This window comes from Ictalurus furcatus, chromosome 10 (genome assembly GCF_023375685.1).
Source record: "Ictalurus furcatus strain D&B chromosome 10, Billie_1.0, whole genome shotgun sequence".
In the NCBI taxonomy this organism is placed as follows: domain Eukaryota; kingdom Metazoa; phylum Chordata; class Actinopteri; order Siluriformes; family Ictaluridae; genus Ictalurus; species Ictalurus furcatus.
Genome location: NC_071264.1, coordinates 1,797,765 through 1,814,777, shown reverse-complemented (window position 1 = coordinate 1,814,777; position 17,013 = coordinate 1,797,765). Strand labels below are relative to the sequence as shown.

At 43.6% G+C, this 17,013-nt stretch overlaps 2 protein-coding genes across 2 annotated transcripts; one reads left to right on the top strand and one right to left on the bottom strand.

Moving 5' to 3' along the window:
- The first annotated feature begins 4,859 nt into the window (after positions 1-4,859).
- polr2l (RNA polymerase II, I and III subunit L) lies at positions 4,860-5,794 on the top strand. Its single transcript, XM_053634848.1, has 3 exons — positions 4,860-4,971; positions 5,145-5,248; positions 5,501-5,794. Exons 2-3 carry the CDS (start codon positions 5,154-5,156, stop codon positions 5,607-5,609), a joined length of 204 nt encoding a protein of 67 aa, XP_053490823.1. The 5' UTR covers positions 4,860-4,971; positions 5,145-5,153; the 3' UTR covers positions 5,610-5,794.
- Positions 5,795-6,340: 546 nt separating this feature from the next.
- On the bottom strand, positions 6,341-16,668 carry LOC128613763 (cleavage and polyadenylation specificity factor subunit 7). Its single transcript, XM_053634846.1, has 9 exons — positions 16,302-16,668; positions 15,306-15,476; positions 8,728-8,831; positions 8,477-8,622; positions 7,802-8,255; positions 7,392-7,477; positions 7,025-7,172; positions 6,792-6,942; positions 6,341-6,691 (listed from the first exon to the last, which is right to left on the bottom strand). Exons 1-8 carry the CDS (start codon positions 16,371-16,373, stop codon positions 6,795-6,797), a joined length of 1,329 nt encoding a protein of 442 aa, XP_053490821.1. The 5' UTR covers positions 16,374-16,668; the 3' UTR covers positions 6,341-6,691; positions 6,792-6,794.
- Between the last annotated feature and the right edge of the window lie 345 nt (positions 16,669-17,013).

Sequence of the window (17,013 nt, the reverse complement as noted above, 5' to 3'; positions counted from 1 at the left end):
AGTCGTTACAAGATGCCACATGACGCCAAATTTGCCACAAGAGAGTCATTTGCATATCTGCTGACGAATAATTAGCATATTCAGTGAACAGTCATGACATTTGCATATTGATTGAAACGTGTTACATGCAAAAAGGAGGATTTTTTCTTAGAATAGAATAGAACAGAGTTTTGTCAGTATAGAATATATATATATATATATATATATATATATATATATATATATATATATATATATATATATATATATATATATAAAGAAAAAATGAAATAGACTTGAAGGAGAAGGTTACTTGTAAATATTGCCAAGAATAGAGTTTGTGCGTGGGTGATCAGTGATTGGTTGTTGTGTACAATGGTGATCAGTGATTAGTCATTTGAAACAATATGATAAGTGATTGGTTGCTAGGAACGATGGTGATCAGTGATTGGTTGTTTGGAAGTCATTAGATTGGATAGTTCTTTTCCCCCACATATAAAGGGGTCTAAAATGTCACTAAATTTTGCAACAAAATGTCTAAGGTGCCAACACTGTTTCAGACTCTGTTAGGGGGCGTGGCCCAAAGTTTGATGATGGAATTGGATGTTAGAAGTGACTGGGATCATAATATAGTGCCACTTTGTATATATAAAACAATATTCAATATATTCAATATTTTATATAGGGACATATTCTGATATTTTAGGAGAGTGTTTATGTATAAATAGTGTCAGAGAGCCAGATGATGAGTGTGTGTTGATTCAGGCATGTAATCATTGAATTTGTGCCTGAACAGTTCCTTTATCTTTTCAAACAGATCTGTGTAGTTTGTTTCATAACACGACACCCATGCTAACTCAACAGCTTAACACACACACACACACACACAAACACACACACACACACACACTCACATACACACACAGTGGGCTGGATTCCTATTTTCAGTCCACAGAAACGATACCTTCCAGTTGCACACTCCTCCACCCCCTCCGTTAGAAGCTGAAGTGGTACGTCCCACCTCCTCTCTGTCCTCAGATCCCTGCTGCATCCTCCATCATTGCACTTCCCTTCATTCCCAGTTTCTCCTTGAGGACGATTTGCGGCCTGTCTCAGTGTCACTTAAAGGCCAGCTCTGAGTCTTCTATCTACTCTGTCGGCACAAGGTCATCACAAGGTCACAGAGGAGGAAAGGAAGGACAGAAGAAGGTAGGTTGTCTTTCTGCTATTTTATTTATGATGCCATTTCCAGTGGGGGGGAATAAGGAGGCCTGTGGCCTGGAAGGCTGAACTCTGCCTAACTCAACCATTACACCTTTTTCTGTTGTCTATATCTTTTTGTTTTTCTTTTAGGACTCAGCTTGTTCCTCTCTCGCTCTCATTGTCTCCTCTTTGTCTTCTTATTCATTCCCTCACTGAGTCCTCGCCCTCTCTTGTCCTCCATGAGTGCTGCGTATGACTCATGTAGTTTTACAGAGACACCGGGAGGGACAGAAGGAGAATATAACACACTTGAATTATGTGGCTGTGGTTGCACAAGACAGCTTTGTTTCGTGTCGGGTGATGTATCACATATTTGCATTGTGTATGTGTGTGTGTGGGGGGGAGGGGGGGAATCAAGAGCAAAAAGGGCTGTCTATTCTTGGTTACGAGGATCTTTGTGGCTGCATTTAGACACACACACACACACACATACTTTCCCACGAGACGACTCTACCGGATGTTATGCTGAAAGCCTAGTAATTGCCCTTTGGCGAACATCTCAGCATGGTCACTCAAGGCTTCATGTGTCGGCGCAGTGTTAAAGTCATACACACTCGTGACTCGGGATAGAGAAGTCACTGAACATCCTTTCCTTTAATTTCTCATCCGTCTGCGTATGTTTATGTATATATGTATATACGTACAACTGCTTTATCCTGGTTAGGATTGTGGGGTGACGCGGGAATACACTTCGGAATGGGATACCAGTCCATCTAGGTAGGTAGGAGGAAACCGGAGAATCTGGAGGAAACGTGCTGATATATGCATAAATATATATATATATATATATATATATATATATATATATATATATATATATATATGCTGTTAAAGAGGTCCCTGGCTTCAAAACATTTGTGAACCCCTGGTTTTGGCAACAAAGAGTACTCTATAAGACTATAAGACTCTATAATTATTCCTACTTTGTACTGTATATTGCGTGTCCATGACACAACACTAAACATATTTAGAAATCTATAATTGATTAAGGTTCCCTAGATTTTGACTAACATTGTCATTAAACATTTGGCTTGAAATTATTTGGCACATCATCTGTCTGAGATAATGAATGATGTTAAATTCAGGCACTGGATATAGGTGGGCATCAGGCAGATAGCAATTCCCAATCTGGTAAAGCTTTGCGTTCCTAAATATAAATAAATAAATAAATATAATTCTAATAATTGGTGCATTGGTGCACTAATCGGTGTCCTGCATAAATACAGCTCTATTCTTCTTTATTTCTATCCAGGACATCTAAAAACACCTGAGAGACAAAAAAAAAAAAAAATACCCCCAACGCATTGACCATCCATATGGAGTCAAAGGCTAAGAGCGGCGTGAAACCAGGTACCAAGACTGAGAAGAAAGAATCGGCACCTCCTACAAAACCGAACCCCACTCCTGCCGAGCCTGTGCCGCCCGCCGAAGCGGATAAACCAGTGCAAGATGGCAACCAAGAGGGAGTGCAGGAAGAGAACGGGGCAGCCGGAGGCAGCTGTGAGACCCTGGAGAACCTAAAGCCATTCCTCATTGGTGGAGCTATTGTAGCACTTGGAGCTGTATTGGTGGGCTTGGTCTTATTAGCCAAAAAGAAGTGACAGCCTGATGTGGTTGGCCAACAGGTTCATGGGTGATTGGGTCACAGTGTAACAGTGGGGGGAGGGGGTGGTATTTAAATATCCTTGGGGGAGGGGAGCCACCATGCTTACTTGTCATTCAGCTTTGTTTTCATCACTAGTGTAGTGTAGTAGAAATAGTAGCAAGCTCACTCAGGCCATGTTCAGATGTGAATGCAACCCTCACACAATCCAGTCATCTGTAGTTGTATCCCCACAGACCGATGATGTGCCGACGGAAACGCATGCTCGGCCGCAGTTAAATTAGTTAAAAGGCAACTAACTTAGCGACTCACGTTACCTAGTTAAAAACGGCAGTGCATTTTGTTTCGTTTCGTTTTCATTAAAATGAGATTTTTATTATTATAATAATCTGTTGCATCAGATTTCATGCCAGTTGTGAAACCTTCCAGGAGTCGCTTGCAGGAGCACGTTCTCACCAGGGAGGGCGTAAGAGGGCCCAAATCCCAGAGTCCCCTAAAGTTACATACTATTACTTTAACCAAGATTTTAACAGAGAGCATGATCAAAACAAGGTTCGATAAAATAGCAATCCTGCAATGTTCTGTAAATATGAAAACTGCGTGTGTGTGTGTGTGAGTGGTTGTGTGTGTGACTAGAGATATAAGATAGATGCATTGATGGATTACTGCAAACTGAATAATTATACAGTAATACAGTATGTTCAAATGTATGTCTCTGTATTCATACAATTATTATTATTATTATTATTATTATTATTATTATTATTATACACATTTCTGTAATACATGTAAGAGCATATTAGGAAATGATTGATCTTTCAGTTCTTAGTTTCATGTGAAATTTCAATGTCTAGCCTTTTCTTTTTTTGGTTGTTTTTCCTTCTCACTGACTGGATTTCATCATTATTTGATGCTGGTCACATTTTCATGGATGTGATGTGTCCTGTCTTTTTTGCTTGATGACTGAAACCCATCCGTTTCCTGGTGACCGTAAGGTGTTACAAAAAAGAAAAAAGAAAAGAAAACACACTAATGGAAACACATTAGACAGTTTAATGGCATGATGGAGATGCAGGCCACCTTTTTTATGCCGAGTAAGACGACTGGACTGAAACGGTCATCATTACAAACTACCTTTGTCTGGACATGTAACCAGTTATTAAGGACAAAGATGATTTTCCGTTCCCTCAAGTGCGTATGTAATGCAATAAATACAAATAGCACTCTGTAGATCATAACTGATAGAATTGTAAAGTATGACAAAATGACAAGGATTATTGTTTGTAATGCTGAATGAACATGCTGAGACGTTGGAGACTCGTGAATGGACGGTGGATAGTATTAAAGAATTGTATAAAAGATGAAACAGATAATATATATATATATACTTGTTGAGAAATCTTAAGTTCTGACAGACATATTTTCCCTGGTTGTTCTGCGCTCTCCTGCTCCTCAACCCTCCCCTCTCCCTCTGGTGCTTATGTACAATAAAAACAAAATGGCTGCAATGCAAAGTGCCTGTGCTTTTCAGTCTGTGCTAACATGAAATAGTTTTATTAATACCACACAGATTAAGATTTCTGCTGTGGAGGTTATTATGAACCAACAATGAAGTGTTTTTATTTGTGTGTGTGTGTGTGTGTGTGTGTGTGTGTGTGTGTGTACAAGGACATTCTGGACAACTGCTTCAAACTTTGTGGCAACAGTTTGGGGAAGAAGCACATATGTGATGGGTGTGAGGGGTGGTCAGGTGTCCACATACTTTTGGTCATAATAATGCTGTTCTCCATTTGCGTGACCAAGGAGACACCTATGGGTACGTCTCTTGCAAATTATTACGAGATGCAAGATATAAACCTGACAGGATATTAAAAGAATAATAATTCATTGACATAAATATATAAATAAATAAGCAATATTAAAACATGTAAACACTCATAATAAATCGTATTTATTTGCGGAAAGAGTTTTCGACTTGTTTCGTTTGTGTTTTTCTCCGGAACTGTTTTCATCCCGAACTCGTTTCACTCGGCGCCATTTTGTGCACGCACATAAAACCGGAAGCAACGTGTTTTCGGTGTTTTCTCCTTTCTCGAAACGTGGAGAACGGCTTGCTCGTGTAGTCGGTAAGTGTTCCGTTATTTCTCTTGGAGACGTTTAATTAGAACATAAACACCACGCGGATACAGGAAGTCGGGTGTGATGATACTTATGTATGTGTATGCGCGCGCAGGAACAGCAGAACCCATGTGTACAGTAAACATGTCATTGTTTTGGTCACTTGTTCCGGTTTGTGCAGGACTTCACTATGATTATCCCGATCCGCTGCTTCACCTGTGGGAAGATTGTCGGGAACAAGTGGGAGGCTTACCTGGGTCTCCTCCAGGCTGAATACACAGAGGGGTGAGAAAAAAAGAGAGACAGACACTGTATGTGCTGTCCTGTGCACTAAAGTGTGTATATATTTTATGTTTTACACAATACTCTCACTAAAATACTGCTTTCACTCACCCACCCATACTGAGGCCCTGACACAGTGTGTGCTTGAAAGTTTGTGGACCCTTTCGAATCGTCTAGGTTTCTGCATAAACACAGCCCCAAAACATGGCACGGTTCGTCTCACCGCTCTCCTCTTGTGCGGTTTGTTTCACGCAGGGACGCTCTGGACGCGCTGGGCTTGAAGAGGTACTGCTGCCGCAGGATGCTGCTCTCTCACGTCGATCTGATCGAGAAACTGCTGAACTATGCGCCGCTGGAGAAATGAGACCCCGGGGACTCGGGACAGATTCAAAATGGCTTCATCTGCTCTGTGTGTGAAATTGTGTTCGCTGCACTGATTGCTGTGGCTTCTTTACTCTTCTACACTATCTGTTCATCATCATACACACAGTGCAGTGATTGTATTTCCTTTTCTAATGTTTATAAATAAAATGGTAAAGATGACTGGTAGATGAGACTCTTGAGTCCTGAGTAATCACAAAAACAACCTTTTGACTTATGCAGGGGCGCCAACATTTACCGTTACCACCGAACTCTGTGTAACTCGGTCAGGTTCGTGGGCCTTCCTCGCTCAGACACGCTTTTTTTCAGTTCAGTCCACACCTTTTCTCTGGGATTCGGGTCAGGGCTCTGTGCTGACCGTCCAATACATTCAGTTTCTTGTCTTTAAACCATTTTGTTACGCTTTAGACAGCTGATCGTTGTCCTGCTGGAAGTTTTAACGCTCTGGCCGAGGTCCTGACACTTTTCTTGACTGCATCTGTTCTCTGAAGCACACTAAGCATTCATAACTAGATGCTGTGAAAATCTTTCGTAGTGAATAATTCACACGCGCGTAGCACAAATGCGCAAGTTTTATCGCCTGTAAAGTGCAGAACGTGATAAATCCCTTCTACTTCGCGTTAGCGAAACGTGTCTTACCTTAAAACAAGCAAACAGTAGTTCTCGTACACGTGGGGAAACCTGGCTGTCATGGCACATACTACACACCAGCGGTGGAATACACAGTTGTTTTTTTTTAATTATTGTACATTTGTGTTTCCTTACAAAATGAAGGAGGGAAAAAGAAAAAAAAAGACGGCACTGACGTGTTAAACGTTAAAACGAAGTAAACAGAAGCTGTACCGCAGTGTGATTACTCAGCCAGCTAGTAAAAATTAGTTTTTTTTTTTTTTTTTTTTTAAAGTCAAAACAATTCCTATACAGAACCATTTACACAACAAAGAGAATGGTGTCTTTTAGAAACTTGAAATGTCTTGTACGACCCTAAACGAGCGTGTTGGTGTTCAGTACGTTCCACTGGTCCTCCTCGTCTTCTTCCACGGACTGACGATGGTAGGAAACGTTCTAGAAGGAGTAAAAAGCGCATTAGGACAAAACACAAGGACGAGTTGTAAGAAGAGGTGTTATGATGGGAGGAGGAGAAGAAGAAGGGAACACGTCTCACCCATCAATGCCTGTCTCTGTGCTCTCGGTCGCGCCCTCGCTCCCGCCTTTGCTCCCGCTCCCTCTCCCGGTCTCTGTCTGTGCTGGACGAGCGCTCTCGATATCGATCCCTCGATCGGCTCCTCGCTCGCTCTCGAGAACGGTCTCTCTTACTACAGACAGGCAGAGGACGAGAGGATTATTCTCTTTGTCGGCAGATGACCCGACAGAACAGATTCGCGCGCACACACACACCTCGAAGGGAAGCATTTAGTCTCTATGGAGTTCAGACAGTCGTTAAGGGACTCGACTAGCATGCGGCATCGCTTGTCGTAGAACACACGAGACTGTTTGATCACCGCTGTCGCTGTATAGAGCGTCTCTATTGCCATCCGGATATCACCTGAGAGGAAGGAGAGAGAGAGCGTGATTACCAGACAGTGGGACTGGAGGAGGAGGAGGAGGAGGAGGATGATGATGATTTCACATCATGTGACAAGCCTACTGCCAACAGTCTGATTTTTGCCTCTTGTGGTATCATCAGATTCTGAATAAATACAGATATTAAGCCTATAAAGGCATCAAAAATGAAAATAAACAAGTCAAATAAATAAGGGCGGACCTGACGTGGCTGCAGAAATGGCTTTAGTGATGGCACTGCTTGCAATCGTTCTGTTCCTGTTGATCAGCTCCTCGAAGTCTCCGTCCCTGTCAGACACAAGACGAGATGCGTTAACGTCTGGGAACGCTCGGCGAAACCCAGTCCAAGTCAAACCCCAAACCGAGACTCCTCAGCCGATCGCTCGGACACGGAGACCTCGGTACCCACACGCCCCTGGCCTGTTTAATGACTTTGCGCTGGCGAAATGCGGAGAGAAATTAGTTTCCCTGCTTGGCTGAAGGAAATAAAACGATGCGTTTGGAGTAAATGAATAATAAAAACGAGTGCGTTGTTTGTTCTACTCAACCCCTTAAACATAATGTGTATAAGAGTTCAACCAAAAACCCAGTAAAGACTCAAGTTCTCCTCACCCCGGCTGACTGAATGCTGTTTTTCTGCTGTTGTTGTTGTTGTTGCTGCTGCTGCTGCTGCTGCTGCTGTGTGTCGCAGGATTTGGGGGGAAGAAGGCGGGATTGATGTGTAGCGAGGGTGTGTGAGAGTTTTGGGCATGTGCATTGAGCATGTGTGTGTTGGGAATGTGTGCGTTGGGAATGTGTGCGTTGGGAATGTGTGCGTTGGGAATGTGTGCGTGAGGTGAGGGTGGATGGAACAGCGGAGGAGGGGGAGTGTTAAAAAGAGGAGGAGGAGGAAGAGGAAGAGGAGGAGGAGGGGTGCTAAAAAATGACGGCATGAGGGGAGGCGGCTTGGCTGGAGGGAACATCAGTGGTAAAGGTAAGGAAGGCGGGTCTGAGGGAGAGGAGGCGGACGGGTTCTTTCCGTCGGCTCGCTCGGGATCACCTTTAGGATTCAGACGCAGAGGTATTCCTGTTTCGAAAGACAAGAACATTACGCTGGTGATTAAAGTGGCACGGTTCCTCTGTATGATGACAGTGCCAGCTTCCCCAAAAACTCATTTCGTTACGTCTCTAGAGAGCAGTACGCTAGCGGAGCTGAGCGCGTGGTCTCGCATATCACCGACGTTTACAGTTTAACAGCTCGGTAATCAGAAAACGGTCGCTGGAGATTTCTTTCCGAGGTTCACTTACGTTTTCGGGCCTGAGCCTCGAACTCGGCCAGGTTTCTCCGTGAAGCATGACGACACTCCAGTTTTTCCCCGTTGATCTTGCACTGTGGCATAGTCTCTAATAAACGCCTGAACGACTCTTCTGTGGACACTACCATCTCAGCATAGCTAGAAGATACAGAGACACGTAATAAAAAAAAAAAAGGAAAGAAAAAGGTGCTAATGGGTGGGCAGAGAGAGAGCGAGAGACAAAAAAAGAGAGAAAGAACTCACCCTTTGGACTGACCATTAGTCCTGTTCTCCGCAAACTTAACTTCTACAATGTCTTTCACGCCGTGCCTCCGTGCTGTTGCGATCAGATCGCTGTCTGACGTCCACTTGGGGTTAAAAATAACAGCAGAAACGATCGGGTTAGAAGCGGGAAAGTCCATTTCTCAGCTAGATAGGATTCAACAATGCTTAGCATGTAACATGTGAGAGAATATTTGATAAAATAAAATAAATCCGTCATGAAGATTTCAAGTCAGGTGTACAACAGTGAGTACACTACGTTTTGGTACATGTAGGGTTAAACGATCCCGATCCTTCCACGTGGTACCTTTGTGTTTAGTTCTGCTTGCCTGGTGGACAAGGCTATCGGAATATTAGGCCACGCCCATTATACCGACCAGCCGCAACGTTAAAAAGCACTGACAGGTGAAGTAACACTGATTATCTCGTTACAGTGGCATCTGTCTAGGGGTGGGATATACAGCATTAGGCAGCAAGTGAACAGTCAGTTCTCGAAGTCGATGTGGTCGAAGCAGGAAAAATGGGCACGTATAATAATGATAATAATAATAATAATAATAATAATAATAATAATCATCTGAAAGACAGGTTTTGATGGCAAAACGGTAGGTCTTGTGGGGTGTTCCCGGTATGCAGGGGTTCCCTAGTATAAGTGGTCCAAGGAAGGACAACTGGGTCATGGACGGGCGGCCGAGGTTCACTGATGCGTTAAGCTTCTCAAATATATCATATGGTGCATGCTGGGATACATCCTCAATGATGTTCCCAGGGTTTTTGGGTGTTTCGGGTCTTTCAAGGTCAGAGACCCTCATCCGGGTGACCCAGCTGAGTGGTGATCAGACCACGGGTCTGCCTTGTGGATCTCTCTGTGGCATCAGATCGCTGTCTGACGTCCACTTGGGTTAAAAATAACAGCAGAGTAATAGATTTTATGGCCCTCCTTTTTCCACCCCAATACACCTAGCTTGATCAGGACTTTACAGAGTGAGTGTCCTGCAAAGCCCTGCAGCCGACCTCTACTGGCTCACAGCGAGTGTTCCAGCCCTGGTTCTTGTATTGCTCCACCAGCTCCTGGTACTTGGCATGCTTCCTTTCATATGCCTCCTCTTGCCAGGGCACTGTCTGTTCTACCATGATCACCTGTCTGGTGGTATCTGAAAAGGTTACCATGTCAGGACGGAGTGTTGTGGAGATCTGGAAACTTTATCTGCTTGCCCAGATCTACTCTCAGCTGTCAATCAGCAGCTGATGCAAGGAGACCTGCTCTCAGTCTTGGCTGTGAGGAAGGCTTCTCTCCCGCCTTGACAAAAGCTTACTGACCGGTGTTTACTGTCCGGTGTTGTTTACAGTCGGTGTTGATGGCTGAGGCTACCATCGCTCCGACTGCTTTGAGCAGTTTTGTAGGACCTCAGCACAGGGGGAATCGTGCTGGATTACGTTGCCTTATCCCTTTCAGAACGGGTGTAATAATGTGCAGTGACGTGTTGTAACGGACAGCACACACACACCAAACTCATGGTGATGGGGACGCACCGGTGTCCAGCAGTCCACAAAGACATCTGGAGCTGCACCGGATCCAGCTGACAAGGTGCACACAATCACCTACAGGTTATAACAAGGTCGGTGCACTAGGGGCATTCGTGAGTGCTACATCACAGTGTTCGTGACGTAGCACTGTTCCCAACCCTATACAGCACGTTGTGGTGTTTCTCCTACTCAACGCACCTGATTCCAGTGACAGTTGAGCTGAAGTAGGTGTGTTACAGCAGGGAGAATGAATACATGTAGAACAGGGGGTACTAGTAAAAGAAGCCAAGAACTGGGTGGTGTGGTTGCTGGATTCTATACAACATGGGTAGAATCAACAAGAGAGGCAGGTGAGGGGCTCGCTTTGTGCACAAGGGCATTGTCATACTGGAACAGGTTTGGTCCTATTAGTTCCAACTAGGGCTGCATAATAATTTCATAATCGATTAGTCGGCCGATTATTTTTTCGAATAATTGATTAATTGGATGGTGGGCAAACTTTCATACCATTTTTCCATTTATTTAAAATAAAATCCACAAACTGAAGGTTACAAATATAAACTTAAGACAAAATCTTTACACATCTCTTTGTCCAATTATATAAGTCTGAAAACAACCCAATACACACCAGACTATATATTATTCATTTAGGACTGTAGTTTAATTCCATGCTTTTTTTCGCATCTATAAATAGTAATGCATAAATATAAATATATATATGATATTTATAAAGCACAGAATTCTACAGTCCTAGCAATCCCTGGTTGATTGGTAGAACCTGTCATTCTGCAGGGATTGGTTCAGATACCAGGTTCAATTAAATTTTATTGTTGGTGTGACATTTGATTTGACTCTCTGAATTATCTTTTGTTTATTTTATCCATCAATGTGACACCTGAACTTGTCTACCACTCATAGGTTTTCACAAATTATCATTTGATTTGAAAATAAATCCATCAATGAACGATCGTCAGCTCAGCTAACGATCTTCCTCCGGACCCCCTGCAATTACACCACTGACCACTAGAGGTCCGCGAAATCACTGAACTAGACGGTAGAGTGCATAGTGTAAGTGTAAAGGACACAACTTTAGTTTTTACTCTCCGAGGCACGTTTTCGGAACAGAAGTAACAGAGTAAACGTACCACGCGCAGACCAACTAATCGATTATGAGATTCGCTGACGACGATTTTCATAATCATTTATCAATTAGTTGTTGCAGCTCTAGTTCAAACATACAAAGTCATGCTATACAATGGTGTACCTTCACCTTTGTGTGAACAGTTGGGATGGGGGGGGGTTAACTCTTTTGATCATGCAGTGTATCTGACGTCACTGTCTCAGAACCAGTAAGAAAACCTTCGGGACCGGTCCTCTTTTGCTTTTATTTGACATCAGGGAGTTCCATGACCCCATGTCACCACTCGGTCAGTGAGGGATGTCTCCAGGTGATTCTCTCTCTCTCTCCCCCTCTCTCTCTTTCAGGGATTCCTGTCCTTGGAAGGCAAATCTCAAAAAGCATTTTGGTGATGGGAAATAGAGGTGCAATGCATCTTTTAAGAACCAGTTCAGCCCTTTACAAATCTAGAACTAGACAGAAACCACTATTGTCCTTCTGAACAAGACCGTAGGTTCAATTCAAACACTTTGTTCTGACCCATAGCACACGGGACCGGCATGCAATAACCTGAAAGTGCCGGACCATTTGGCCGTGATGATTTCGTGATTCTGAAACCTGAGCACTCCTCGGGGCCTCTTTGGTAACAGAGCGACCCAAGCACACTGGGCTGGTGTCACAGGCTTGATTTATACACATGCAGCAAAGTAGACCCGGTTGGTGAAGAGTCGCTCCATGTCATGGCCAAACCCCTGATCTTCACTCCCATATGTGGTTCTTCCACAAACTGTCCCCACAAAGTTAGAAGCACACAGCTGTATTAAACAGTGACCACCTGGAGACCTTGTTCCTGGAGATCTACCTTCCTGCAGGTTTCAACCAAAATCTAACACATCTGTTTTAGCAGATCGAGAACTTCCTAAGGCGATGATTGGATGGTCAGGTGGGCACAATTGTGGGTGGAGCTAAAGTCTTCAGGAAGGTAGATCTCCAGGATCAGGGTTGGTGACCACTGGGAAAGAGCTCCAAGAAGACATGGTGTGAGAAGATTGAAAGAAGGTGGAAAAGTCGAGTAAACTGCACAGAGCCCTGACCTAAACCCCACTGACTCATCACCTTTTGGATGAACTGGAACGCCGACTGCACCCCAGTCCTCCTCATCCAGCATGTATAAAGATCAGGTCATAACTTTAATACTTAGAAGATGTTCACAGAGCGTTTTGACATACACACACACACACACACACACATATATATGGGCGACATTTCACTCTCGGGTTGGGAGAGCAAGAAAAAAATTAAGAGTCTTTTTGTACCTGCCTCAGCAAAATATTCACAGAAATTTTAAGTAAACGAGTTTAAGTATCAAAACAACAGCATACCTTAGTGAAGAGCTAAATGCCGGCCACCAGGCACGGCATCAAAGCGATTAACTGTTTTATCTAAGTCCACATGAATGGCCCGTTCAATGTTCAGTACTGCAATGTCTGACAGTCTGTCCTGTCTCATGGGGTTTCTCATGTATGTTTTCAGTCGACGCAAGCAAGAAAAATTTCTTTCCCACGATGCAGTGTTCATCGGCACAGTCAAGAATAACTTCAAGAGGTTGCCAACGTTTACTAGACTGTGGACTAGCTTTGAGTCTCTGAACACTGACAGTTGTTGTTCAACACTTGCTTCTCCAGTTAATAGTGTTGATACGTGAGAATTCTGCATTCGTCTCCTCTTCTGGAAATCCATAAACCACAAATAAATGTCAGGTCCTCTTCGGTGTCCGTATTAGAGCTGAGGATGTGATTAAGTGCAGTCAAAGTGTTCATGTCATTTTCCTGAAATCGCTCACAGATCTCTTTAATAGTGATGTTCAGTATGCTGAAATGCAATTCCTTGTAATAGTCCTGAGCTGAGGCTGAATTCGGTCCAGGTACCATTGCTTTGGTTGTTCTCCTCCATGGACGTTGTGGGCCGCGGTAGTTGCTCTTATCGCACAACTCGACTGTGAACTGCCAAAGCTGCTGAAAGTGGTGATCAGTTCTCATTGCTGAAAGAGCAGAGATTGTGGAAGATGCTAGGCTTTTTACACTGGTATAATGTAAGGTGGACTGTAACGCTTTGGACAGAACATTGCACTGTATGAGAATTCGTCACTTCAAAATGCTGAAAGATGTCAGCAGACTACTTGCCTGTCCCCCGACTCGTACATCGTTTCAGAAATTTCACTAAGAGTGTCGATAGTCTCAAAGTTATCCAGTATGGCCTTGAGAGCCTCTGCATGGCAGCTCCAGCTTGTGTCGCGTAGAGATTTCAGTGTGGAAGATATACCTGAAAAGTCACTGCTCCATTCTCACAAAGACTCAGAAACTGCATGTCGTTTTGCTGACCCCTCGATGAAGTTATAGAGAGAATGATCATTGGTCAGCATGTCTCACAGCTGTATCGGTGAGACAGACATCCACAATGCAGAGGGCGAGGATATGCGAGTGACAATGGACGTACATCACCAGTGGATTTTCTCTTAAAATATGTGTAGCTACACCACGGTAGGTTCCTCGCATACTTGCCGCACCATCGTAACATCGCGCTCTCAAGTTGCAGATATGAAGATTAAAGCTTGTCAGGACATTCTTTCAAAGAAGGGCCAAAGATTCACCATCTGTTCTGTCAGTCCGATAAAATCCGATGAGTGATTCATGGACATCGAGGTCTCTGTCGACAGATCTTAAAACCACTGCAACTTGCTCATGCCTACTTATCTCTTGCGTTTCATCCGTGATAAGGAAAAAAATTCCGGCTTCATGCACTCGTCCTATGATGTCACTTTTAACCTGACTGGCCATTATATTGATCGACTCATTCTGGTGCTTGTTATAAACATAATTATATGATCTCTCTGTATTTTTGAATAGCTGGGTAATTAGTCGGTTATCAGTGGCCCTTAAATCCATCACCTGTATTTTCTGATTCATCCGTTTCACCGTGACCACGAAGAGCAATACCGGCAACAGAAGAGCAAAGTCTCGCATATTTCTTTCAGATATTCTCTGTTCTCATCCACTCTCTTTGTATGTTCACTGCTGATTTGCGTGGCTACGCTTCCCGTTTTAACTGTCTGTTTCATTTTTAACCCAGCAGAAATGTACTGAATTTCTGATCTTCATTTTTCCAGTTGCTAAATCCAGTCGCTTGAAATGTGTCCGTCTTAGACTCGTTGCCACCAAATGCGCGACACGTGAAACAAAAAGCCCGATCAACGGTGGGACTTCATTCAAGCCATTCTTAAATCCCATACCATTCTTTACGGAACTTTCTACCGTCAGTCACTGGAAATGAAATTACTGGATGATTACGGCCCAATCACAATAGAGTAACTGCTCTTATTTAGTTCTACTGCCCCCTGTCAATGCGGAGATGTACATATGAACACGTATTAAACCGTTTTCAAATCTGAAACTCCATGACTATGATAAATTGATGGCGATATGTCACCCATGTATTATAATATATATATATATATATATATATAATCTTAAACTTGCACTAGAACTCCAGAGGAACTCCTGATGAATGGTTAAGCCAAGAACAACTTTAAAAAGAAATTCTAACATTATGTTGTAGAGTAACGTGAGAATGCGATTATAATTTAGGATTTTACCTCAGACTGCCAATCACGGTCCATATCTGTTTAACACCGTCTAATAAACACCGGGTAAATACGCAGCGCAACAATTTTAAGCCGTTGTGTGAATACGTTTTAAGAATACGAATAGTAGGCGTTGCCGTGCTTTACTGGAGTTGAGCTCCGCCTACTTGTAACACCACATCACACCTCATTTGCATGAAACAACCGAAAACCCCGGCGTTAACCCAGAGGAAACGGCCGGTCAGCAGTCCTTTAGTGTCGGTGTTGAACGCTCACCCAGTTAAAGTTGCCGACGTAGACAGAGAAGCGCTTCCCTCCGCCAGCTTCCACCGCTGGTCTACAATCCTCCTTAGGCTCCTGTTTTCCCAGAGTGCTCTCGCTGTCCACCGATCCAGTTAACACGTCGTCGTAAAGAGCGTCAGCTTCTGCCTCCAGAGAGTCTCCACCCTGCAGCAAAGAGAAATCGAACCGTGTCAACGGGACTGCCCTGGGTACGAGGACACCTGATTCCAGTCAGCATGGGGCGGACCTTGGTGTTGACTCACTACTATCTATTCGATTTTATTCGTGTAGCGCTTTTAACAACAGACACTGTCTCAAAGCAGCTTTACAGAAACATATAAACACAGGATACAGATTTTAAGTGTGTGGATTAATCCCAATTGAGCGAGCCGGTGGCGACGGTGGTGAGGAAAAACTCCCGGAGATGTTAAGAGGACGAAACCTTGAGAGGACCTCGCTAACAAAGTTCTCCGTTATCTTGTAGAAAGCCTTCAGAGAAGAGCTGCGGATGGGGGAGGAACAGCTTCATACTGGGGTTGATTTATTTATTTATTTATTTATTTACTGTGAGGTCCAACAAGCTCATACAGGTGTGATGGTCAGGTGTAGTGAGGTGTACGTCCATCACCACCATGTTACACTGGAGGCTGTAGGTCTTCATGACTCCTAACTAAACATGTCCTGACACAACAACAACAACATTTGGTGTGAGGGAACCCTCTGGGTTTCTTTTTTCCCTTTTAATGGTGATTAGTAGGCGTTATTGTCAGCACATCATGATATTAGCCCGAACCCGAACATCCCTCCTCCCTCATGGAGAGCTTCCTCTCCTGAACTAAACACACTGCTTTAAGCCTCCTCTCAGAGCCAGAGCAGCGCGCGCCATCACCTGTTTACAAACCAGGTGTTATTTTAGCTCAAAACATCCCAGGTGCAGCGTTCCGGCCTTCACTCTCTCTCTCTCTCTCTCTCTCTCTCTCTCTTTCTCACCTCCTCCGTGTTTAGATCTGCGTAGATGTCGACGTGCTCCGCCGACTCTCCAACAACCTGCGCGGCTGCCATCACTAAGCCCAACCCGGTGTCTGTGCCTCTGAACGCCGCGCGGATGACGGACGCGTTGATCAGAGTTCTGTTCGGGGAAAAAAAATAAACCTCTACAGTCCCTCGCTAGCTAGCAAACAAGCTGCTCGCATTATCTTTTTTTCGTTTCCCAGCTGCATTCTGACTGGGCCTCGCCTTCCCGCGTTACGTTTGGCTAACGCTGTGCGCATCAAGCTCACCCATTGGCTGTCGCAAGAAGCTGGATCTAAATAACCAATCATACTAAAGGAGGCGCGGTTTGTCGAATACGGGTGGTAAAAAAGACAAACCCGCCCGATGCAGCGATGAAATGTTACCTGAGAAAAAATTCCGGAAGAAACACAGCCAGGATTAAATAAGGTGCCGGAATACAAAGTAACCAAATTAATATGCAAGGTGATATTAGGAGATATTTTAAGTTGTTAAACAAAATGGCGCCATGTGTTAATATTTTGTAGTGGATAACATTTTATTATTTCATAATAATAATAATAATAATAACAATAATGATAATAATAAAAAATAAGCTGAAAAGTGTGCGTATTACTTAATACACGTTTACCATCCTGGGAGTAAAGTTAGCCAAAGCTAGTCCGTGAAAGAGAGGAATGCGATGAGTTAA

What these genes read in the sequence shown, in the direction of transcription:
- LOC128613763 (XM_053634846.1), bottom strand. Translation starts at nt 16,373, where the DNA reads ATGGCAGCCGCGCAGGTTGTTGGAGAGTCGGCGGAGCACGTCGACATC. An exon ending in ACTAATGGTCAGTCCAAAGG is followed by an intron (nt 8,623 to 8,727) that starts GTGAGTTCTTTC and finishes TGTATCTTCTAG; the next exon opens with CTATGCTGAGATGGTAGTGT. An exon ending in CGAGGCTCAGGCCCGAAAAC is followed by an intron (nt 8,256 to 8,476) that starts GTAAGTGAACCT and finishes CTTTCGAAACAG; the next exon opens with GAATACCTCTGCGTCTGAAT.
- polr2l (XM_053634848.1), top strand. Translation starts at nt 5,154, where the DNA reads ATGATTATCCCGATCCGCTGCTTCACCTGTGGGAAGATTGTCGGGAAC. An exon ending in CAGGCTGAATACACAGAGGG is followed by an intron (nt 5,249 to 5,500) that starts GTGAGAAAAAAA and finishes TGTTTCACGCAG; the next exon opens with GGACGCTCTGGACGCGCTGG.